Genomic DNA, 25,382 nt, shown 5'->3' with positions numbered 1-25,382 from the left:
TACTTGAGGAAAGCGTGGCATAGAGCTCGGGGAAGTCGTTCAGTATTGCATAAGGATGAAGGGCTGACCAAGAAACTTTCTCCTGGCTGAGCTAAGGGCTCTCACTCTGGCAGTTTTGTCTTAAATCTGCCTCACTAGTTAGTGATTTTTACTTTTTAATATGACTGATTCAATAGCCTCACATTTAAATGTTCTCACTGCTTTATATTACGTAACATGAGATATCTGGTATAAACATGGAACCAAGATTATACTTTGTTCAGTCAAGAAACCTAGGCCAGGCCATTCCCATCCTCACCCTAGATTTGCTGTCTCCTTTTGGGCACATGACAGGGGAAGCCTCAGAAGAAACAGCCTTGTAAAATTTTCTTTTGATACTTTAGTAATTAACCCCAGAACAGAACTCAAGATGGACTTGCCTTAAGCTGAATCAAATAGCGTGTCAACTGCTTTTTCTTAGGGATAAACATGTTGGACAGTTGGACAATTTTTTGCCATTATTAAAAAATAAATCAGCATCTTGCCTGACAGTTTAGGTCTATTTCCTCAAAATAGGTTTTCCAAAGTGGAACATCATGACACGGAATTTAAGCATATTTATTTGTTTACACAGGTTGTCCAGTTGCTTCTCAAAATGTTTTACAAATTAACCTTCATATCAACAATGTGTAATGTTGCTGTTATCTTCCAGACACAGGATCCTTTATGAATGTAAAAGTAATTCATACTAATTGTAAACAGTGAAGGGTCATGGTAGGTATTCATCAAATAAATACTCATTCAGCACTTTTTGAATGAGTGAATGACAACACAAGTACAGTCTTTTTGCAATTATTTTCTTCTATAACAGGCTAAACTGACATGGCATGTTTTCCTTTTCTACTGATGAAAGTCACTTTTGCGTGATTTAATAATAAAAATTCTTTGGTTCAGCGAAGAGAAATTTACAAGCTGGTACCCCTGATCCTTTAAAATGAAAGTAGCTGGGGTTGTTTTCATCCTTCTGTGTACAGAAGAAACGCTCCAATTCTAGTCAATACTGGGCACCTGGCTGGTGTGAAGGGCATGATCAATACTTGGGGCTCCCTAGACCAGAGCTGACCGGTTAGGCTGAAATTTAGAGACCATGGTCTGTCAGCTGGAAGGCAGCTTTTGTTCCAAGGTGTGCCGACGGAAAGGTCACCCTTTATCGTCAAAACCCTGTACCTCCATTAGAATCGGGAAGACAGTCTGGCCCCGTCCACATGCATTGCAGCCAACTGTGTACAGCGGTTCCAACTTGAGGTTCCCATCAGAGCGGTCCACACTCCTGGGTGAAAGCAGCCAGAGATGTTGGGTCCACCCCGTGTTATGGTTGGGAGAGTGATGGAATCACTGTGCCCTGGAGCCAGTGCCGGGGGGCTCTGTCTTGTGGGCCGTCGCAGTTCCCGTGTGAACGTTCTCTCCCACCAGATTTGAATGAGACCACAGAAGGGGAAAAGAGGGAAATCCCCACATAGTTAAAGAGGAAGTAAGGGTTGTTTCATATTTACTGTTGGTGTAAATGCTTTGCATTGATTGTGTGGTATCTGAAAATGTGCTCGCTGCCGGGGCACTAAAATGCAAGAGCGGACGGTGACGCTCTTCAGAACACCTCTGTGGGGAGGGGACACAGGACCTATCAAAGAGAAATGAAGACTCGAGAAGAGTTCCTGAAGGAAGTCCCTGCCTATTGACTCTGGCCTTGGTGTTGTCCTCAACCACCTGGCTGCAGATTGCATCCGTGGAAGAGCCTGGCCTGGTCTGAATCTAACCTCCAAAGCCAGGGGCCATATTTCTTCACTTACGATAATTTGGGTTCAAAGTACAGTCTCTTAACAGCTCCCTGCTTCAAAAGCCCCGAACCTCTTTGTTTTCTTATGCTTGCCTGTACATGTTGTTCAAAGAGCTAGGTTTATAAACATAGCTTTATTATAATCCTCTCCTTTGCTTTTAAAGATAGACTACCAAATGTATTTTCATAGTCTAACTTTGTCCCCTAATTTAAAATGTTTTCCTATATTAAGTTTGATACCTGAAAACATCAGGGAGTTAACCGTGCCAAGGCCACATCCCGGCAGGGGATGCAAAACCCTTGGACCTGTGCCTGGGTGGGTGGGCTCCTTGGAGTGTAGGCAAACACAAAGGCATGTTGGTTTCTTAGTAGCTGAGTGTGTTTTTTAAATATATGTTTTCATGTCGTCATTTTCTAAATGTTATATAATATTTGATTTGATTCTTTGGTGCATTCGTTTAGAATATTTTTCATCTCCAGCCAGTGGGTTTCAATTTACACTCTTGTCATTGATTTTAGGTTGTACAATGTTATGGTCAGAAAATACGTTTGTAAATCTTCTTTGAACACACAATAATGTGACATGCTATTTTTTGCAAAGTAAAAAGTTCATTATATAGTTGTTAACTCATCATTGTAATGCTGAGATGCATATTATGATATGTATTTTTCATTTACTAAAGCTCTTGTAGACTGTTTTATCTTAAAGATTTTCATAGAATTCCCATCTGTCTCCCCTTGAACTTTTAACAGTTTTAAACAATTCCATGCATTATAGAGATGAACTAGTCCTTATTATGAACTGCACCTTATATAAACTTTTAAACATTTTCGTCACATTTGTCCTGAGTGGCCTTCGATCAGAATATCTGTCGTAAGTCACTGAAGTGTGCAGTTAGTTGAAGATTGCGAATATCGTTTTATTTTAGTTTTGCTCTTCTACTTGGCATTTCATGTGATACCTTTTTTCGTCTTGTTTCCAGTTTGCCAAGGGACAAGTAACAAGCTCACCCAGTTGGGCACTTTTGAAGACCATTTTCTGAGCCTCCAGAGGATGTTCAATAACTGTGAGGTGGTCCTTGGGAATTTGGAAATTACCTACATGCAAAGTAGTTACAACCTTTCTTTCCTAAAGGTTAGTTCAATGAATTTGATTCTTACCCAAATATAGTAGAAGTCAATATAAGTAGATAAAGGCCTTGGCAGAATTTAACTGGCAGTGTATTTACTTTTGCTGTGGCAATTATAAGTCCTAGGGACCTACACATGCAAGTTTTATAAAAGGCCACTTTACCAGCTAGTGTCAAGTTTTAGCTATAAAAGAACAACAAAGAGAAACAGACTAGTCTGGCATTCTGCTATCATCGTGGACACTAATCTTTTAACCGTCACTTCAGCCATGGTATCCTGACATACTGGCTCTTTAAAAAAAAAAAAGAAAAAAACTCCTGCTTTGTAGCATTTGCCTATTTCCTGGGTATAAATACCCCCACCATGGTTGATTTCCAGCTACCAAGAGTTTAACAACTCATTCACAAAATTCCCAAATGTTTCACAGTAGGCTCTAACGAGCCAATGGGAATCAGCCCTGAAGACTTCCGAGTTTGGTATAAACTTAGGATTTGATTGGTTTTCTTCTGGGTTTTTTTTTTTTTTTAATAGGAAAACCTGCAAGACAGATAGAAAATAAATTAATAAAACATTTCCATTGTCATCTCAGTGTGTTGAACAGCAAGCAAAATGAAAGTCACAGCTTTCCTAAGTAATACACATGGTCCTTTGTTATTGTTATCAAGCTCAAGAGGTAAAAATGCAGGAATCATTGTAAATTCTGTCACCCGCCCCCCCCATGGGATCCAGTGGTCATCACCTACATGCTTCGCATCTGTCAACCACTCCTGTTCAGCTAGGTGTCCTGGGCTCTCTGGACCCATTTCAGATCTTGCATTCGTGAGTTCCTCAAAAGAGAAATAATATGTTTATGTTTTATCTCCTCAGACCATCCAGGAGGTTGCTGGCTATGTACTCATTGCGCTCAACACAGTGAAGAAGATTCCTTTGGAAAAGCTGCAGATCATCAGAGGAAATGTGCTCTATGAAAACACCCATGCCTTGGCGGTCTTATCCAACTACGGTGCAAATAAAACGGGACTGAGGGAGTTGCCCATGAGAAACTTACAGGGTGAGAGGCCAGGGAATGGGGAGGCTATAAATGCAGAGAGTGACCTCAGATGGTACTCAGCAGACTTGGTGCTTTTCTGAATTCCATTCAGAGAATACATTTATTCATCAGACACAGAGGTATTTGCATGCCAGCCATGTGCAAGATACAGCAGGTGGAAGGTGCTAAGAAGATAGTAGATGGTGGGGTGGGAAGGGAAGATTTAAGTCAAGTACCAGTTCTCCCTGGTTCATGGAAAAGTATCCAGAGAGTTTGTAAAAAGTGGTAAAGGTTCTGGAAAAAAGAGAGTATGACCAGGTGACCGGAGCTGGAATGCTTAGGTAGTCTGCCAGTCTTACTACCTGGACCTCAGGTATAAGGGACATACATTAAAAAAATCAACCCTTATTTGAGACATTTTCCAGATTAATGCTGTTATCCAGAAAGCCATTTTTAAGTTAAGGATAGGGAATAAAGGTATTACAGGAGAAGTCTGAGTTCTTGTGAGTAGGGCACCTTTGTGAGTTCTATGAGAGGAAACTACAGAAGATGAAGAAAAGACATCCAGTTGATTTTTAAAAATTGAAGGTAACAGTAATCATGCCCTCACCACACGGCAGGTGCAGTGCCAGCCGTGTTAAATTGGTAACTTCATTTAATGCCCACAACCTTCCTTGAAAGCAAGTGGTAGCTCTGCCACTTTACAGATAAAGAAATGGTGGCAAAGTAACCCTCCTGAAGTCCCACATGAGCGAAAAGATGGCCGGGGATGGCCACCCAGCCTGTGCCCCCAGAGCCCTCGCCTTTGCATCTTCCACACAGCTCTGACGAGCCAGGGGGCCGACCCCAAATGGGGGATGAGAGCAGAGGATGCACGACAGACTGAGGGCGCTGGGCAGGGAGGGGCCTGGTCCCAGGCCGCGGTGCTGGGATGGCTGAGTGTCCAAGCCCCATGGAGCCTGACGTCTGCTCTCCAGGTTGCCTCCTGGGCTCTGCATTCAGGAGGCGGCCTTAGGGCTTCCCACCCCCTCACCTGCAGGGCGCAGCTCTGGCGCTGGGTTGTGCTGTCCGTGCTCGGTTGTGCTCGGCCCGCCTGGATGCCCATCTTGCCTCACGCTGCCGCTGTCTCGTGGCGACAGGCAGAGGTGGGTGGGAGCGGACTGTCGGGTGCCAGCCCCGGCTCCATCGCTCACCAGCCAGGCACCCGGGAGCGTGTTCTCTGTGTCTTCAAAAATGGGGATGGGGCTTCCCTGGTGGCGCAGTGGTTGAGAGTCCGCCTGCCGACGCAGGGGACACGGGTTCATGCCCCGGTCCGGGAAGATCCCACATGCCGCGAAGCGGCTGGGCCCGTGAGCCATGGCCGCTGAGCCTGCACGTCCGGAGCCTGTGCTCCACTACGGGAGAGGCCACAGCAGTGAGAGGCCCGCGTACCGCAAAAAAAAAAAAAAAAAAAAAAATTGGGGATGAACAATGGTGACAGACTTCCGAGGGTGGCTGAGAAGACTAAGTGAATTATTCCAGTTAAAGCGCTGGGCAGCCGTTTCTTCGCTTGGTATTATTTCCGTTGTGGGTATTGGGGTAGTATCAATCCCGATTATTTCATGTTATTAAATAATCCTCTAATGTGGGTTAGTGGACGAGAATTACACACTGTTTTTGATAACCAACGCGGGCCTCTGCTGCTTGCCACGCTGCCCGCGGCTTCTGTCGGTCCCTCGGCCTCCCCGCTGGCGCTCTCCCGGCCCCTGATCTGTCGTCCCGAGGGTCCCGCTGCCCTGACGTCTCTCTTCTGCGTCTCCAGTGCTGACCTCTCACCAGTTTATCCCTTGACTCTGGCTTCCTCCTGGGGAACGTTTTCACTTGGCTATCCTGCTGCCGTCTCTGACTTCGCATCCAAAGCTCCCTTTCCGACCCCCCAGCCTGCATCTGTAGCCCCCGCCCCACCCCCCACCCCACCCCACCCCCCACCCCACCCCCGTCTGCTGAAGGAACCGCCTCCCGAGCCCTCAGGGCCTCTGCTGCGGTTGTGCGTCCCCTGGAGCCCGCAGCGCCCGCCCTCCCTCCCTCGGGTTCCTCCACGTGCTCCTGTCAGCCTTCAGGAAATGTCATTGTTTCCATCAGCCTCAGAGAGCTTCCCACGGAGAACCCTTCCTCTGCCACGTCCTTTTCCCGCTGTGGCATGCTGGGCATTACCTTTGTATCTAGATTTGAGCCACAGTCAGAGACCTGTGTGAGGATTAGCTCAGGTCATGCGTACAGCCCAACTGGCCCCAGCCCTGTTGTGAGTCGTGGTCCTCTGTGGACGCGAGGTCATTAACTGTGTCTCCCACGCACGTCTCTTCTTAGAAAGGGACCGACAGAAATCACTCATCTCCGCTGACCCCGCAGCTCTTGCTGCTGTGCTCTGTGTACACAAGTCTTTCAGGAAACGTTTACGCAAATGTCACGGATGAAACGCTTGTCCTCTGCTCAGGCTTGACTTCTTGTCACCCCTGATGTTTCATGTCCTCCCCCTCCTTTGAACAGCTGAACAGGTTTACATCTGGGCGTTCCCGGCGCCCGTCCCGTCTCTTCCTCACACGTACAGACCCTTCTGCTGCACCTCACTCCCACCCCCTTTTCTCCAACCAAATACCCCCAAAGCCCCTCCCAGCATCCTCCCTTCCACCCGCCCTTCCTGTTGCGTCTGCCCTTTCACATCGTCATCACACGGTCATTCCGGTCCAGCCCAGACCAACCTCCCTGGGAACCACCGACTCACCGTACACTTGTCGTTTATGCTAAGTGACTAAAGCATTATCTTCTTTCCTCCCCATATTTCGAAATTCTGATCATTCATGGTTCAAAGACCCAGTGCAGGGGAACCCTGACTCTTCTTCCACAGAGGAGTCCATCAGGTCATCTTCCACTGCCCCCGGTGAAGTTCCAAGGGGAGTCTCATTCGCAGGTTGCCATCTTTTAGCAGAAGGCAAAATGTGAAGAAACGCACACATACTTCAGGAGAATTTAGGAGAGATGGCACATTTGCTCATAGGGGTTCCTTTCTCACGCAGAGATCCTGCAAGGCGCCGTGCGATTCAGCAACAACCCTGTCCTCTGCAACATGGAGACCGTCCAGTGGAGGGACATCGTCAACATCGACTTTCTAAACAATATGTCGATTGAATTTCAGAACCAGCCGAGCAGATGTAAGTGTTCCACAATGACCCCTGCCCCCAACCTGCAGCTCCTAAGGGGGGCAGAGCTGTGGAGCTGGGGTGGGGATCAGAGAAAGCAGAGTTAACGTTACGTTACATTAATCTAATACAAAAGTAAATATTGATAGTAAACAGATATGCTCACTAGAAGACAGAGGGGAAAAAAATCTGTTTTTCACGGTGACAGCTCCCCTGCTGGCAGATCACCCGTCCCCCACCCCCACCCCAGGACAGCTAAGCCCTCATGTGGCGTTAAGAAGAGCCCGTCCTGTCAGTCCTGGCGCGGGGGCTTCTCACATCTTGTGTGAGGAGACTGACTAGGCTTTTGTGAGCTTCTGCCTTGCTGCTGAGGCTCAAAGTAGCACCAGGCCCTCTGGAAGCTTTGGGGCTGAACTCTACCCTCCTGCTGATGGGCCTGGGCACTCCCACATGGAGCCCCCAACAAAAGTGGGGAGCATATGGGGACGAGTTTGTCCATATTTAACTAGTGCCCGTTACCTAGTCCCTGCCATTCATCAGTAAAGCAGCCCATGCAAGGGAGAGGCTGGCCAGGGCCAGGCCGCAAGTCAGGGCTGCCCCATTAGCGCTGTTGGCAGTGGGAAACTCTGAGGACCCTAAACTCCACTTAGCCGGCTGCCTTCCTGATCTCGCTGACCTTTCAGTCTTGAAAATAAGAAGCCATCATTGTTTCCCTACAACTATGCAGTGGATGCATTGGTGTTTTTTTTGTTTTTGCTTTTTGGGGGTTTTTGGGGGGTTTTTTGGTCTCAGAATTTGGAGATGATATGGATCATAAAAATCAACTGGAGGGTTTCCCTGGTGGCGCAGTGGTTGAGAGTCCGCCTGCCGATGCAGGGGACACAGGTTCATGCCCCGGTCAGGGAGGATCCCACATGCCGCGGAGCGGCTGGGCCCGTGAGCCATGGCCACTGAGCCTGCGCGTCCAGAGCCTGTGCTCCGCAACAGGAGAGGCCACAAAAGTGAGAGGCCCGCGTACCGCAAAAAAAGAAAAAAAAAATCAACTGGAGCTGCTTTGTTTTTCGGTTTTTTCTTTGATTTGATTGATTATGGTAAAATACCCTTAACATAAAATTTACCATCTTAATCATCGTTTTTTTAAAATAAGGACCTTTTTTCCTTTTGTGTATTTTTGTGGTGAACTTTTTTTCTTTAATTTTCTTTATTTTATTTATCTTGGTTATGCTGGTCTTAGTCGTGGCAGGCAGGCTCCTTAGTTGCGGCTCACTGGCTCCTTCAGTTGTGGCACGTGTGCTCCTTTGTTGCGGCTCACAGGCTCCTTAGTTGTGGCATGCAAACTCTTAGTTGCGACATGCATGTGGGATCTAGCTCTCTGACCAGGAGTAGAACCCACGTCCCCTGCATTGGAAGGCGGGTTCTTTACCTCTGTGCCACCAGGGGAGTCCCCATCTTAACCATTTTTAAGTGTGCAGTTCAGTAGCATTAAGTACATTCACGTCGTTGTGCAGCCATCACCACCATTTATCTCTCTGCATCTTGCCAAACTGAAACTCTGTCCCCATTGAACACTAACTCCCCACTCCCAGCCCCTGCATCCACCATCCTACTTTCTGTCTCTATGAATTGGACGACTTTAGGTGCCCTGTATGAGTGGAATCACATTGTATTTGTCCTTTTGTGACTGGCTTCTTTCACTGAGCACAGTGGCTCTTCTTGAAGAGCCGTCCAAGTTATAGCATGTGTCAGAACTTCCTTCCCTAATATGGCTGAATACTATTCCATTTGTTTATTCATTCATCTGTCAATGAACACTTGAGTTGCTTGAGTTGCTTCCACCTTTTGACAGTTGTGAATAAAATGCTGCTGTGAACATGGGTATTGAGCCCTTTGGTTTTGTAAATGTATTATTCCAACAGACACTCAGCATGATACCTAGTATGTTTGCAAGAAACCAAAAGCTTTCTTTTACAATGCAAAATTTTATATTATCCAGAGATCGAGGTTAGCCTTTCCTCAGCTCTCTGATGGACAGTGGGGGAGGTTAAATTGTGTATATTTTTAACAAGAAAAACTGACATGGAAAGGCTGTGAGCCTAATACGGGTTTGCCATGGACCAGATCAGGCAACCCAAAGTGGCATATCTGCCCTCTCACACCACAGCTGTGGGAAAGACCTGGCAAGAAAGTGTTGGGAAAGAAGAATGGTGGACAGGTTTATGCAATAACAAGATTCAAATATTACAAAGCTATGAACTTGAAACCAATATGGTATTGGTTTAAGAGTAGACATATACAAATAAGAATAAGATAATAAGAATAAGCCTAACTGAATCAAATGTCCATAAAGAAATGACATTGCAAGCAAATAAGAAAAGAATTCATTATTCAATAAATTGTTCTGGAATGATTTCACTACTAAGGGAAATATATCAAAGTGACAGAACTATTAAGGGTTTTTTTTAAAGGATCTAGGGATATTAGGTTAGTCACATTGGAAATTAAGTGATGTAGAAAAATATTTTTGTTCAAGAATGTTCCTTACAGCCTTGTTTATAATAAATTTTGAGAGAAACTTATGTATCTAAAAAGAAGAGATTGGTTAAATAAATTGTGGTTCAGCCATGCCATTAAAAATTCATGTTAGGTAGAAAGATATTTACTTTTTTTTTCAGGTTTTTCTTTTTTTTTAAATTTATTTATCTATTTTTGGCTGCTTTGGGCCTTCGTTGCTGCGCACCAGCCTTCTCTAGTTGCAGCAAGCAGGAGCTACTCTTCATTGCGGTGCGTGGGCTTCTCATCGCAGTGGCTTCTCTTGTTGCGGAGCACGGGCTCTAGGTGCGCGGGCTTCGGTAGTTGTGGTGCACGGGCTTCAGTAGTTATGGCTCTCAGTCTGTCCTGCACAGGCTCAGTAGTTGTGGTGCACAGGCTTAGTTGCTCTGTGGCATGTGGGATCTTCCCAGACCAGGGATCCAACCCATGTACCCTGCATTGGCAGGTGGATTGTTAACCACTGCGCCACCAGGGGAGTCCCAGAAGGATATTTTAAAGGCATGGAAAAATTGTCATAACGTTTTATCAGTTATTTTTTAAGTTATAATACAGTGTGTAGTGTGATATTAATTCTTATATGTAGATATACTTATATGCCTATATTGATTACCTCTGGATGATTCTCATTTCTTCTTCTTGCTTTTTCTATTATCCGTATTTTAAATAATGTCTAATTCTTTTTTTGTCACAGAAGGTTAAGAATAGAATCATAAGCAGACTTTGAATTCCTTGATTGGCAGATGTTTTCCTGTGTTACAGAAAGATGCCATTAAACGTTTTTATTTTAAATATTTTCTTTTATAAACATATTATATGCTTATAATAGAAATTTGGAAAATATGGGGAAGTATCGGGTAAAAACGAAAGATAACGTGATATCATTGTACAGACACAACCACTTGGAACATATCTATGTGTTACTCTTGCTCTTTCCTCTTAGTTTCTTTCTCTCTCTGTGTCTCCATCTCTATCTGTCTCTCTTCACAGTGTACAGCCCACACCATCCATTTGGGGCTTATCCTCCCATCCTTCAGGATTCTGAGAAGTGCCAGCATTGCACTAGTGCATTTCACCCGTGGGAGCGATTGTAAACCTTGTCGGTCTTATTGAAGGGGTGCCCTGGTCCAAAAATCACTTGGCAAATCGTCAGCTCTTCTGTTTGAAACCAAAATTCTCCCAGAGACTGAATTCTTCCTGACTGTGGGAGACTTTGGGACACATGTTAAGTCCCTTGGTTACTGTGTCTTTGAAATGGAAGTGATCTGCATGGCTGATCTCTTTCTAACAAATTTGGTGGTCACCTCTTCTCTATGTCTGTATATAGAAGACTTGGTCTTCAGATTTCTTAATGCCGATGAAAACAAAACACAGCTAATGAGATTAAAACCCTTAGTAGCTGTCATTTATAGTCAATCATTTACAAAAACTGCGCAAATGGATTGATCAATTAACATATTTTCAGACAGTAACTTGCAAATTAACAGCTGAAGTTTTAGATAATCAACCAGGTGACACAGACCGTGCACATCCTACCCTTTGTGTGGCATCCAGGCCTCTCTCTCTTTGGCGTGGAGTCTAGGAGTATTTATTTACAGGGCCCCAACTCCTGGGATCACTGAGGATTGGACACAGCACGAATGTGGTTGGTACATACCCCATCCCCCCAGATGAGGCATCCTTAACATCATTGTGGGAGGTGCTGGAAAATTCTCCAAGCCTAAGCAGATTTGAAATGTGGACCCATGAGTCCATTTAAATCCCAGTTTTCATGGCCTGTGACAAGTCAATAATCGCTCTCCTCCTCAGTTTCCACAACTGAAATGTAAATAAAAGCAGTACCTGGTTCTTTTTTTTCTCTCATGAGAGTCTTTTTTTAAATCATCATACAAACCAACCAGTTGAACAAACAGAATAAGAAATTTGAAAGCACTTCCTTGTTTCTAGGATGTGGCTTTGCCTAGGGGCTTGAGAAGGGGCCATCAGTTTCTTGTTCCCTTTCCCTGAAATATGAATTTAACAACTACTTTTATATTTTAGGCCCAAAGTGTGATCCAGTCTGTCTTAATGGAAGCTGCTGGGGTGCGGGGAAGGAGAACTGCCAGAAAAGTGAGTCGGGGGCAGAGTTTCACTGGCCATCTTCTCCCCTTACACTTGCGTTTGTTTTCCCTTTGAAGACTCCGAAAGCATTGTTGATTTTAAGGCCAGATGTTAGCAGTTATGTGAATGACAGTCTTGCATATCTCCCCGTGTGCAGTTAGTCCAGCGCGGGCTGTTGTTGGCATCCATTCTGTCGTAAGTCAGTGCAAGTGGGCCACCCATGTACCAGCCATTTACCTGAGTCATGGCACCTCTCACGTCCTCGCCTCTCCTGCCCAGCCCCCTCTCTTGAGTACCCACCTCCAGAGAAGCAAGAGTAGCTTCTTCTTCAAGGGGTTTTTTTCTGCGGGAATCCTAGTTCGGGAGCAGGAATGGCCAAGGAATCTGGGGACCTGTCAGCTTGAAAACTTTAAGTCTAATTGTAATGTGACTGTTATGTCCTTTTAAGCACTACTTTCTGGCAGGCGTCATGCTCTTTGTACATGCTTTCTGTTACCCACCCCCAAACTCAATTCTCGTCGGTATCTAATTTAGCAGTCTGAAAGTCCAGAGTTGATCTGAGTCAGTTCTCCTAAGTGATGAGAAACAAGTAGAAAAAAAAAAAAAAAAAGTACAGTAAGAAAGATCAAGACTCAGTTGAATTTAGCAGAATGTGAATGTTTGGGAACTTAAGCCGCAGAATCACCAAATGGATCCATCTTTCATCCGCCGTTTGCAAGCGCTCTGCGAGGTCCCGGGGAAGGCATCGTTCCTCCCTCCAGGGCCCTTCAGCTCACGGGTGGCCTCTGCTTCTTTCCAGTGACCAAAGTCATCTGTGCCCAGCAGTGTTCCGGGCGCTGCCGCGGCAGGTCCCCCAGCGACTGCTGCCACAGCCAGTGTGCCGCCGGCTGCACGGGACCGCGGGAGAGTGACTGCCTGGTAATACCCAGCCCAGCGGCTTCTCTGGTCCGAGATTCAGAGAGCCTTCCTGTGATTGAAATGTACTGACTGACGTCTGTAGCCACAGGAGTGACAAAGCATCTTTTAGTGTCCTGCCTTCCTTCACCACTTACTTGGTGACCTTGGGCAACTTATGTGACCTCTCCGTGCCTCGATTTCCTTGTCTGATAGTGGTGGAGAATGAAGTACCTACCTGTTTAGTGGTCTAAACGGCACAGTGTGTGTGGCATCCATACCCAGGAGCTGGGCATAGAATGAGCCAAAATACGAACTGTGTGTTATGGGCCCCTAATGTCTCTCGTGGCCAGCACCAGCCTCGTCTCACTGTTTATCACTCCACTCGATTCTCATTACAAAACCTAGGGCGTTGATGCCGCAGGGACCCCTAAAATGTGTACGGTGAAGTTAAGGGGCCACACAGATCCCAAGTGGCAGGACAGCTGCGACCCCACTTGTGCCTTTCGCCCCTAAAGCCTCTGCTCTTTCCACTCGGCTCAGAGGCCTCCTGCGCATATCCCTCCACACCCACCCCCCACCTCCTCGCCCCCCGGGGGGTCCCGATGCCCTCGCTGTTGTCCCTGTTACTGCAGAAAGCTCAAGCGAGACCTAGCGTCCCTGTGGGCCGTGGGTGTCACACATCTGATCACGGGCACCTTGTGAGTCCCGAGACACCAGGGCGGACAGACAGGGTCCCAAAGTCAGAGCTGAGCGAGCTCCAGACTGGGAGACTCACCTTGAATGGGATCCAAGAGAGTCTAGTTTTCAGGAACAGAGGGGCTAAAGATCCAGAGGCTGGACAGGCCCCCAGGCTTTGGACTCGGCTTGTCTGGGCCGGTCCTGATGTGCGGCTGGAAGGAGACGGCCCGAGGCTGTTGGTCAGGACCCCTCTGTGCGTGGTCTGGTCCCCTCTGCACGACACCCCCTAGTCCAGGTTCTCTGCGTTTGGCAATAAATTCTAACATGTATCCTCAAGTGTTGTTTAGGAGGGAAACCTGACGTAAGTGAAGCTGAAGAAATTTCACCGTAGAGTTAACTACTCTGGTGTGTGTACTCCTGCCTTGTTTTGAAAGTTAACGGAGACGTGTTTTTCCCTCATCGCAATCCGTCAACTCTGACAGCTGGGACAGTGGCTTTAAGAAAAACCATGCTTTTAAGAGAAGGGTCTTTCTGACTCTACCGAGAGTACTTTGCTAGACGTGTGTGCTCTGACCAAACACCTGGACACAGAGAACCACGGCCGCAGCTCCCCGCACGGACTCTAACAGCCACCACCCCTCCCCTGACAGGTCTGCCGCAGGTTCCGGGACGGAGCCACGTGCAAGGACACATGCCCGCCACTCATGCTGTACGACCCCACCACCTACGAGATGAAAGTCAACCCGCTGGGGAAGTACAGCTTCGGCGCCACCTGTGTCAGGAAGTGCCCCCGTGAGTGCCCCTCGTGGGGACCCTTTCGTGGTCAGGCACCCCTTTACCTGTTCTGTCTCCTGCTGGCATCCCCGTGTCCCCCGCTCACGTGTCCTTGGGTCCCTGTGTCTGCCTCGGCGTCAGGCAGGTGAGGGGACGGCTGCTGCTCTGACCTCGGGTCAATTCTTGTGTCCTGAGCCCCAGCTGTGGTCGCCCAGAATATCCCATCGTCTGACTGGCACAAACCCATGACCACTGGGCCATTTTTCCGTTTAGCTCTTTGCAGGTATTTAAAAGGCCTAAGTTAGAAGTAGTTAAAAGACCTGCCTTCTTTGTGGTTAAAAATCTGGTGAAGGTTGTGCCCTTAGGAATACAGAGGGGTTTTTGCTTGTCAGTTGGCTTTGTTTAATCATTTGGGTTTTGCTTATTTCTATTTGTGCTTTACAGATGGCTCTGGGATTTAGGGAAATGGCAACATGAATTATTTCGTGGTAGAGGAAGTGTAGAATTGTCTAATTAAATTGCTTTAGAAACCAATCTTGACTTCCAAGAGGGAAGATTAAGGGGAAAAAATGTTTAAGAACAATCATGAGGGGGAGGTTTGCCCTACCAGATCTGTGAACATGAAATTTTATAAATTTGGAACAGAAAAAAGAACACACAACTAGAATAATAAACCACTGTAAGGTAAATGACAAGCTAAGAAAAATTCACCACAGTCATGACACAGACATACTCTTTGAGAAACAGCTTAACAGGCAGAGTTTAAAGTGCACAGGAAACCACTCAGAGCCTCAGAGAACAAAAGTAGACAGTTTTCAGAAGGAAAATGACAAATGCCCAGCAAACAGGTTTGAGGATCCACTTGGGAAAGTCTCAAGGAACACATAGAGCTCCTGAAAAGTATAGACTAATATTTGTGTTAATAGGTTATTAACACAAACACGTTGCTGCACCAGCAGCAACGAGACAGTGACCGGCATCGGGGCTGGTGCCGAGCGTGGGCACCACCACCCGCGGTGGCCGGAGGGGACGAGGGCAGCCCCGGCGGAAGCGTGGTCTTTGTGTAGCTTCCCATTTTTTAATAAATAGTCAAGCTACAACCACAAGTCCTGAAGGTAGACCCTACGGGAACACAGGCTGCAGGGAAGGTGGGGGAACACTGTGACCAGCGAGCAGGCGGCGCCCCGAGCAGCCCGACACTGTGCCTGGTGGGGAGGACCTGAGAACCCGTGAACCCCGCATCCCTCTCTGTTTGCAGCCTTTCATTCTTTGTCCTTAAAGTAAACAAAACCAGAGGATCAGCCCGTCGTGGAGGGTTGTGAGGCCCAGGAACACCTGGTGCCACCTTCGCCACCTTCCTTTCACTGTCCCCCAGGTAACTACGTGGTGACGGACCACGGCTCGTGCGTCCGCGCCTGCAGCTCTGACAGCCAGGAGGTGGAGGAGGACGGCGTCCGCAAGTGTAAAAAGTGCGACGGACCTTGTGGCAAAGGTGGGAAGCCGCCCAGTGCGGGTGAGGGGCTGTCTCTGCTCTCTGCCCCCAGACCTTCAGCATCGCGCTCAGACGAGATGTGAGGGCATCTCCAGGCTCGGAAATGGGTCCCTTCCCTTACGCTCTGCCCTGTTCCTGGGTGTCCTCAATGCCAATTTATCCCTGCTTATCCTGTACTTTATCTTTTATCGTGAAATTTTTCAAACAACACCCAGAAACGTTGCAAGAATAGTGTAATGAACACCCGTATGCCCTGCACTTAAGTTTACCAATTTTCAGTAATCGCCACGTTGCTCTCACTTTGTTTGTGTCTCTGTGTGTGTGTGTGTATGTGTGTGTGTGTTTTCTGAGCCCAGTGACAATTACAGGTGTTATAACACTTCACCCCACATTCGCCAGCACACTTTCCTACACACGGGACATTCCCCTAAGTAACAAAAGACGGCTTCACTCTCATCCTGAGTTTAACATCGATTCAATGCAATTCTAGTTTTCAGTTTAATTTCAACTCCCCCACTGTCCCAATATGTCCTTTTTAGCTGCTTTTCGATCCAGAGTCCAGCTGAGGGCTGTGGGTTCCATGCTCTTCATTAATTCAGGACCATTTCTCAGCCCCCTTTTCCCTGATGTTCTGCAGAGTTGAGGCCGGGTGTTTTGCAGGACGTCCCTTGTCTGGCCTGGGCATGGTTTTCCTCCGGGTGGGACTCAGGTGGGCAGGAGCCTTTCCCCTCATTGCGTCCCACCAGGTGGCACAGCCATTTCATCCCGTTACCACGATGACAGACTTGATGATTTGCTTGAAGTAGCGTCAGTCAGATTTCTTGCTGGTTATAAAGGAGTGCTTTCCTATTTCTATCATGTCTTCTACATGTATTAGTTGACATTCTTTTCTAAGATAGCTTTTTTAGTACCCATGTGAGGTCCTTGAATCCTTTTTTATTCAGTTTATGGTAATCTCTCCTGTCATTATTCACTTTGATGTCCAGACTGTCTCCCACGTGGCCCGTGGGAGCCTCCCCAGTTGGCACCTGAGTCCTTTGGGCACGTGGCAGGCCTAGACCACGTCTTCCAGTTCCACAGGAGACGCATCTACACTCTTTGTACCTTGCCACTTAAACCTAGCATTCCCTGGAGATCACTCCAGATAACTTCGTATGAATCTTCCTCATTCTACTTAGCAGGTGCTGGGCGCTCCCCGAACCCTATCCATAATCCCCTGTATCCTGTCCCCTCTACCATAATTTATCCAGCCAGTCTCCCTGTATATGGTCATTTAGATGGTTTCCGCTGTTTTGCTGTTATAAAGCAAATGCCTCAATGAATAACTGCTTATCTTGAACATCTGCTTCAGATGTCACCTTCCCTAAGAAGCATCTGTGATTTCAGCTGAAACTGATGACCACCTCTGTGCTCGTACATTGCACGTGTGTTCTTTCACAGGGCAAACTCAGCCCCCGTGCTCCATGTCATCGAGCCCCTCCAGCCCCTCTAGGGGGTCTGTGCCGTTACGATCCCCACTTTACAGACCCACGAGCTCCCAGCGGGGCTCTCTGGCCACCTGGTCTTGTAGCTCCTGTGTGGCAGGGGTGTCGGGGCCCTGAAAGATGAGTGTCCTTAGGCTCCAGGAGACCTCCCGGCAGAGGGGACACAGAAGGAAGAAAATAAGAACCTGGGGCAGTGCCTGGCACAGAGGAAGTAGAAGAGTTAAGCCCCTGAAGAGAGAGAGGGTTATACCATCAGCATCCTCAAATGGATCAATAAAATCAGAGATTACTTTTGCCTTTGTTCTGTTTTGTGTTCAACGAACACTTCGATTCTCCCGTAATCATTATGCTCTATTTTCTACCCAGCCCCAGTTCATATCCTGGAGTGGTGGCCAACTCAGATCCCTTCGGGTATAGGGCGATGCCAGGAAAACAAAGTTTGGAAAATGCGTGTGTTGATGGTCCACAACTTCTCCAAATCTGATCGGTCTAGGGGTGAATGTGTAATTTATCTCCAAATTTAGGAATTCAGGTAACCCCACGATCACATCACACCTAAACAGAGAGAGAATGGATATTCTTTCAAACACGTGGAATTCTCTTCCAAACCTGTAATTAAACAGCAAGTCCCCGTTGGCAGGCATCTGCCTCGGGGCTTATCTTGCCGAAGCCGGCTCACTCTGTTGTCAGCCAGAGCCTTGGAATCCTAAAAGAGCCTCGCCCTCCCATTCCCAAACCCACAGCGAGGCAGATGCAGCGCAAGGCGAGCCTGGAGGTCCAGGGGGGCTGATGGGACAGGCCCCGCTGCCAGGTGGCGACCCAAGCAGCAGGGACTCCGGACAGAGTAGAGCAGAGGGAGACGGAGTGACGGGGGACCTCGTCCCCAGGGAGGCCTGGGTGAGGCCAGGGGAGGACCTCGTCCTCATCCTTTAATCCTCCCCTTTCAAAAAAAAAAAAAAAAAAAAAAAAAACCTCATTGAAAAACAATGAGATTTTCCATGATTATTCTTCAAAGTAAGATACAATCTGAAAGAGAGGTACCAAAGATTGCACTGTGAATTCTAGACGTAGAGCCACAACAGATAAATGGGCTTTGGAGGGAGCTGGCATTTGAGATGGAAATTCGGGAGTGAATGTAAATTAATAAATGGGCTCAGAGTGTGGAAAAAGGCATCTGAGACTGACGTCACAATAGGACACAGATCAAAGCACGTGGTTTAAGTAAACACTGTGGAAGAAAAGCAATTTATCCGATAAGAGTTATTCCAGTATTTCTTATGATATAACATCAGACGGCTATTAAAAACCATGTTTGTGAATGGTTTTAATGACAGGACAAATGTTCACAGCATAATAAGTGGGAAAAAAAAAAAACAAAAAACAGCTACATATCTAGTGTGACCTAACCATGGAGGATAGCTAGCAGGAAATTTTCTAAAATATCAAAGGTACATAGTAGAATTGCTTGTCATTTTGTTCCTCTTTATTCTGTGTTTTCAAGGTTTTCTCAGATGAATGCATCTTGCTCTTTCCATTAAAAAAAAAATCTATGCATATTGTTTCTTTCAGTTAGAAGACCAAGCCGCAGGCCCAGTTAGGCAAGGGGAGGCTTTGAGGGGTAGTCGGGGCATGCGGGTGAGCACAGGGCAGCACTGACAGCGCAGGGCACACTGTCATGGAGCGGAAGCTGGAGTCCTCAGGAGCAACTGTACTCTGGCCCAAGTGGGGAAAATGAGGAGGAGAAAGCAGGTTCCTTGAGGACAGCCATGGCGTCTCCTGTAACCACTGCAGCCCCAACCCTGCCATGGTCCCTGGGCCCTAGCAGGCCTAGCAGTGTTTGTTGAGTGAATGAATGACAGCGTGGCGGCAATAGTTCCCACAGCTGCAGTTTCCTGCCTGCTCCCCTCTGCCTGTTGTACACTATTCTTAATTCAACAAATGCGAGTGGACTAAACACCTCCCTTATCTTTACAGTTTGTAACGGAATAGGAATTGGTGAGTTTAAAGATACACTTTCCATAAATGCTACAAATATTAAACACTTCAGAAACTGCACCTCGATCAGTGGAGACCTTCATATCCTGCCAGTAGCATTTAAGGGGTAAGTAAAGATTAAGTTACTGATATAATAGAAAAAAAACAAAATCAGCTTTGTTCACCGGCAGGTTGTTAACTGATCGTCCTGTTACTTGTTTCAGTGATTCCTTCACACGTACTCCACCTCTGGACCCAAAGGAACTGGACATTCTAAAAACTGTAAAGGAAATAACAGGTGTGTGCCGCTAACATATCATATGAACATAAACAGGAAATCAGTGTTTCATAAAGAGAACTTTTAGCAGTATTTTCTTCTCCTTTGGCATAAAAACATTTATTCTGAAATTCTACCATTAATGAGTAATCAGTTCTTCGATATGTTTCAAAAATGCAGTTTCCCCTGCACTCGAGAGGTGAGCTCTTTCAGCAAAGAGTTAGGTCATTCATGACGTGGTGTGAACATGTCTGATCTCTCACCGCCCAGCCCAGGCCAGCCGTCCGAGGACCAGCCCAGGACGTGGTGGGTAGAGGGAGGCGGGCAGCGGCGAGCGGACAGGACAGCAGGCTCCCGGGCCTGGAGACGCACTTCACACCCTGCTCTGCCACCGGCAGGCCTGGGCCCGGGACCCATCAGAGCTCCACTTCCTCCGTCCCTAAAAAAGAAATAATCAGACTAAATAGCAAGGTTGTTTGGAGAATTGGAACTAAATAAGGATACCATGTCAGCCTCCTTGTGGCGCTACAGCTCGGCACTGGCCGCTGTCATTGAGCGCGACAGCCTGCTTGGGGTCTTGCCCTTGGAGCACAGCCTGTGGAGTGAGAGTCGGGCGGTGGCCCAGGGGCAGCGTGCCTGGTGCACAGCGACGTGTGCGTGCGTGTGCTCGGGAAGACGACTAGAAAAACGTTCACCTCTCCTGTACATGGACACTCTCCTGAAAATCCTACAATAATGTCTCATACAAAATAGAAATTTCTAGGGCTTCCCTGGTGGCGCAGTGGTTGGGAGTCTGCCTGCCGATGCAGGGGACATGGGTTTGTGCCCCGGTCTGGGAAGATCCCACATGCCGTGGAGCGGCTGGGCCCGTGAGCCATGGCCTCTGAGCCTGCGCGTCCAGAGCCTGTGCTCCACAACGGGAGAGGCCACAACAGTGAGAGGCCTGCGTACCGCAAAAAAAAAAATTTCTGAGTGGTGTGTGTCTGAACCTTCCTTCTGCCTTATAGGGTTTTTGCTGATTCAGGCCTGGCCTGCAAACAGGACTGGCCTCCATGCTTTTGAGAACCTGGAAATCATACGTGGCAGGACGAAGCAACAGTAAGTTGACCCCATCCAAAGCCTGGTAGACCCTTATTTTTTGTTTTTGAAATAAGACTTACAGAAGTACTGCAGAGACACTACAGAGAGTTCTCACATATCCTTCACCCGGCTGCCCCGATGGTGACACCCTACATCAGTGAGGCACAAGAATCAAGTAAAGAAATTAGCAGTAACTGAACTGCAGACTTTCTGGGATCTCGCCAGTTTTTCCATGAACGCCTTGTGTGTTCTGTCAGCCCACACTGCATGCGGCTGTCACGTCTCCTTGGTCCCTGCAGTCAGTGACAGTTCCTCTGTCTTCCTTGTCTTTCATGGCCTTGACCCTTTTGAAAAGTATTGGTCAGTCATCCTGTAGGATAGCCAGTGTTTTCTCCTGATTCAGCTGAGGTTTTGCGCTTTTGGCAAGAATAGCGCTGAGGTCACACATCCTTTTCAGCAAGTCGTTTCAGGGGACCTGAGAGGCTTTTTAACATTGAGTGTTTCTTTCAGGATTTCCACTTTTCCAGCTCCAACAGTGAAATACACCCACACCCACACACCCCACCCCCACCACCCCCACCCCCACCCCCCCACACAAGCACCTTTAACGTAATAAGGGTAATGATGAGTTTTGTGGTGAGGGGAAGTTTGGGAGTCTCTTGTTCAAACCTGCCTTGGAAACCGTCTGGCTCTGAGAACTCTTTCCCATAATTGACTCCTAAGAGGGCTACATAATATTGTGCAATATTAAAGAAAGTCAGACGACAGTACATGTAAAATAAGCATCACTTTCCAAAAACCGTCTTGGCTTTGCATCGCTGATGCTAAACATGCAGCTCATATCACTTCCCAGAAAGGCCCCTGTGCTCTGAGTTCTCAGGAATACTTCTTTTGCCCAAAATTCATACAGAGATGAGAGATTTAGGTCAGTTTTCTTGGGTGACTAGCATGTACCTCTCAGCTTAGTTTTAGGGATTTAAACAAGATAATGATGACTGTTTTCCTTTTCACGTTTGCTGAGAAGTCCAATGATGCACCGTCCCTCCTGGGGCAGTGTGACCCCTGGTTCTCAGCAAAGCCAAACCTGCCCTGTCGGGAAGACCTCAGCTTTGTCTCTGCTGGCTTGCCTCCCCTGGGCACAGTTTGGGGGGATTCCTAACAGCAGGGGCGCAGGTCTAATACACAGGAGCCAGGCTGTGGGAGGACAGAGGGAGGAAAGAGTGGGGAGAGAAAAACGAGGAGAAGGAGGAGTCTCCGAATTATGCTTTGACTTCTGTCATCTCACGCCTTCGTTATCGCTCTCTCTACTGTACTGTCTCAACTGGCTCCACGTCCTGGTGTCCAGTGAGCTTCCTAAAAATGCAAATCTCCTTCCTGTGGTTTCCCATCATTTGCAGACAAAAACCTCCTCCACGTGGTGTCTATGGTGGTGCATGCTCTGGCCTCTTCCTCCCTCCCCAGGCCCCCCTCCCAGGCCCCCCCCACCTCCACCAGTAGTTCATGGTTCTCAGTGCCTGTCACGTGCTCCTGCGGTGATTCAGGACTTCCATTTAGTCGGAATAACTTCCACCTGGTCACTTGACAAACACGTACTGATCACCCCGTAGGATCCTAGCACAGGGTTGGGTAGCAAAGAAAATATCATAGTTCCTGCTCCCGAGGTCCTGACAATCAGGCCTCACCACTTCCGGGAGACCCCCTCCCCAGACTTGTTTAGACCCCTCCCTACTCTTTTCCTCCGTGGTACCCCTGCTGGGTTAAAATTATCTACTCATATGATTGTGTCATCACTAGACAAAAGGTTTTTTGAGAATAGGAAACACACACTTGACCTAGAATTAGAATTAGTCACATATTACCTCAAATGTTTGTTCAATAAATGGATGGGTGGATGGATAGATGGACGGATGGGTAGATGGATGGATGGAAAGATGAACCTATGATTTTTTTAAGTGTATTTGGATATTTGAGAAGTTAGAACATGTTCTCAATTCCCAGGCAAAATTAAAATGCAGCAAATCAAATAATGACATTAAGACATTTATCCAGCCCCTAGTCTGCCACTGGGATTAGAGATACGAAATGAACAAGGAACTAGCTTTTCCCTGAACTAGCTTTAAAAAGCACTTGCAGTTTTCCAAAGTTGCAGTACATACCTTCCACAACATGACTTAACAACCTGTGGAAGCAGTTTGTGGTAAATCTGAAGTGATACAGAAAAGCAAAGTTTTAGTGATGCTGTGTTTTCATAATTTTTCACGACATTGTTTTTCTTCTCTCCAACTTAGTGGTCAGTTTTCTCTTGCGGTTGTTGGCCTGGATATAATGTCCTTGGGATTACGCTCCCTCAAGGAGATAAGTGATGGAGATGTGATCATTTCAGGAAACCGAAAGTTGTGCTACGCAGATACAATAAACTGGAAAAAACTCTTTGGGACCTCAAGTCAGAAAACCAAAATTATAAACAACAGGAGTGAAAAAGAGTGCAGTGAGTCATCACTTTGGTCGATTGTGGAGATGGTTCCAACGGGTCATTTATTTTGATTTAGAATATTGAAGAACCATTCCCAAACCTTCAAATTACTTTTTACATTCGTAAAGAAGCAAATTAAAAGAAATCTGTATATTCTTAATGTGAAAATCATCAGAATTGTTTCTAGATCATTCTCATTTCATAGGATGAACTTGCCTTGAAGTCTAGGCTATCAATTATTGGTAATTTACAGAACTAAATTTAGTATTAACTATATTGCATTTTTAAATTTTATTTCTTATACAGCAGGTTCTTATTAGTTATCTATTTCATACATATTAGTGTCTACATGTCAATTCATCCCACCATCCCGACCCGCCCCTCTTCCCCCAGTTATATTGCATTTTAGCTGTGTGTTCCTCCCTGCTCATTTCATCCCCAATAACTATAGCTAGACACACACGTGCACATGCACACACACACACACACACACACACACCGGAATGGGATGACTGTTTCACACAGGCATTTCCAGTTCTGAGTTTAGAGCCATAGCTTTTGAAGTAGGGCCTGCGCCAGCATAGCCTGTGCTGAGACCCTGGCCACCGGCAGAAGCAGACCTGAGTTCACATCCTGGCTCGAGCCCTTCCTAGCTTTGAGACCTTCATCAGTTGACGTAAATCTTTGGGCTTTGGCTTCCTCATCCATGAAATGGAGGTAATAATGATTCCCACACCATAGTGCAGTTGAGAGAATTGGTGAAATTCTGTGTGCCTTGCACACAGCAAGGAACCACATGCTTCCCGTGCTGTTCCGGCAGTTCTGAGTGTTTCATCCAGGTACACTCAGCACCCAGCAGGGCAAAGGGGACTTGCAGTGGGCCTCCAGAAGCCCTTTTCTGCTTGCATCACTGCTTCTTCCGGGGGACCCAGCATGTGTTTGAGCACCTCACCCACAGGGCCCTTGGCCACTGTTCCTTGGCTGACCCGTGTGGCTCACCCTGTCTTCGCAGAGGGCATGGGCCACGTCTGTAACCCGCTGTGCTCGTCAGAGGGCTGCTGGGGCCCGAAACCCAAGGACTGCGTGTCCTGCCGAAACTTCAGCCGTGGCAAGGAGTGTGTGGAGAAGTGCAACATTCTAAAGGGGTAAGAGGCTTTGTTTTTTAATCCCTATGTTTTGATTTAAAAAAATAAGACTTAAGATTGTTTTATAGGTTTATGGTTAATCAGTCGGATTATTTTCCTTTTCCTTTTTGTTTGTTGACAACTGTTAATCACAAAGGGAAGTGAACAAACTTTTTTCATTACTTAATCCATTCCAATTTATAGAGTCTCTCTTTATCTGGAATTATCTTATATTTTTCCTAGCTGCACAATGTTCCCAAGACAAACAGAACAGTCTTCCATGGTTCAGATGACCAAGACCATGGCCATTGTAGCACAGCATTCCTGCTGTGTCAAAATACAGCTCCTGGTTAATTTCTGTTTATGTCCAAGACACACTGAACAGTGCAAATAACTTCAAATATACCCATGGACAAAGAAATAAACAGTTGTATAACATTTGTTGAATTTATTGCAATCAATAAAAAGTAGTCTGTTGATTCTATAGGAATTTTGATATTGAGTAAGGCTTTGAATGACCACAAATAATGACTAAAATAAATTAATAGGAAAGTAAAATGGAAGGATAGAGACTGGCAGAGGCAATTTTTTAAAAAAATTTAAAGAAAAAGAAATTTCATGATAGAGAAGAGCGTAGGAGTTACAGATGGCTCTAGGAAATCTTACTTTCTGTTTCACTATCAGGGCTTGGGCTACAGCTCAGATTAGAAATACTCAGAAGCAGGATGAGAAGACCAAGTTCAATTCTGTAAGAATCTTTAGCTGATAGGCTCATTAGCCTAACAGAGTAATTTGCATAATTGATAGTATTGTTTCAACAAGTAAGAAATATTGGTGCAGTCCTTACAGCTGCAAACAGACACTAAGCTCTCACGTCTTCAGTGCTGACGTCTCTCTGAAGCGACAAGGTGATTAAAATAGCCACGGCGGTGGTGCCCAGGTCTGCCTATTAGAGAACCCCAGTGCCCAGCAGCACCTGTTCCACTTGCGAGCCTGGCTCCTGCAGTAGATGTGGTAACCCAGAGAAGAAGCACAGGGGAAAAAGTACCGCGGCATATTTGGTTTAATTGATGCCATCTGCCTGAGAGGACTCACGGACGTCTTTGGGTGTAAACACTTCTTGTTCACTGCCTAGTTAATTACCAGTCGTCTTAACAGCTGCCACAACTACAGTGTCTTTTCAATCAAACATCAACTTGTCGCTTAACGTTAATCTAAGTTTGAGGAATGGTTAAAATAGTACAAGCAAAATTTTTCACGCCTGTGTTCCCTACTTGCTGTTTTTAGGAATAACCATTGAGGAAACTTTTAATAGCTGTCTTTCCTTTTCCC

General features: G+C 46.6%; 1 protein-coding gene across 2 annotated transcripts in view; it reads left to right on the top strand.

The window, feature by feature from the left end:
* Positions 1–2,852: 2,852 nt before the first annotated feature.
* EGFR (epidermal growth factor receptor) overlaps positions 2,853–25,382 on the top strand; it is a gene marked incomplete at its 3' end in the record, with an annotated part of 58,946 nt that continues 36,416 nt past the window's right edge. For both annotated transcript variants that reach the window (XM_079712025.1, XM_079712024.1), the window contains exons 1-12: positions 2,853–2,948; positions 3,812–3,995; positions 7,028–7,162; positions 11,738–11,806; positions 12,597–12,715; positions 14,023–14,164; positions 15,522–15,638; positions 19,097–19,223; positions 19,321–19,394; positions 20,381–20,471; positions 22,742–22,941; positions 23,939–24,071. In XM_079712025.1, the coding sequence (XP_079568151.1) occupies positions 2,868–2,948; positions 3,812–3,995; positions 7,028–7,162; positions 11,738–11,806; positions 12,597–12,715; positions 14,023–14,164; positions 15,522–15,638; positions 19,097–19,223; positions 19,321–19,394; positions 20,381–20,471; positions 22,742–22,941; positions 23,939–24,071 (1,472 nt within the window). In that variant the 5' untranslated portion in view covers positions 2,853–2,867. The remainder of the gene's footprint in view (positions 2,949–3,811; positions 3,996–7,027; positions 7,163–11,737; positions 11,807–12,596; positions 12,716–14,022; positions 14,165–15,521; positions 15,639–19,096; positions 19,224–19,320; positions 19,395–20,380; positions 20,472–22,741; positions 22,942–23,938; positions 24,072–25,382) is intronic.

This window comes from Hyperoodon ampullatus, assembly GCF_949752795.1.
Source record: "Hyperoodon ampullatus genome assembly, chromosome: 9".
Taxonomy (NCBI): Eukaryota; Metazoa; Chordata; class Mammalia; order Artiodactyla; family Ziphiidae; genus Hyperoodon; species Hyperoodon ampullatus.
Note: the sequence above shows the minus strand (reverse complement) of the source record. Positions and strands in the feature narration are given on the sequence as shown.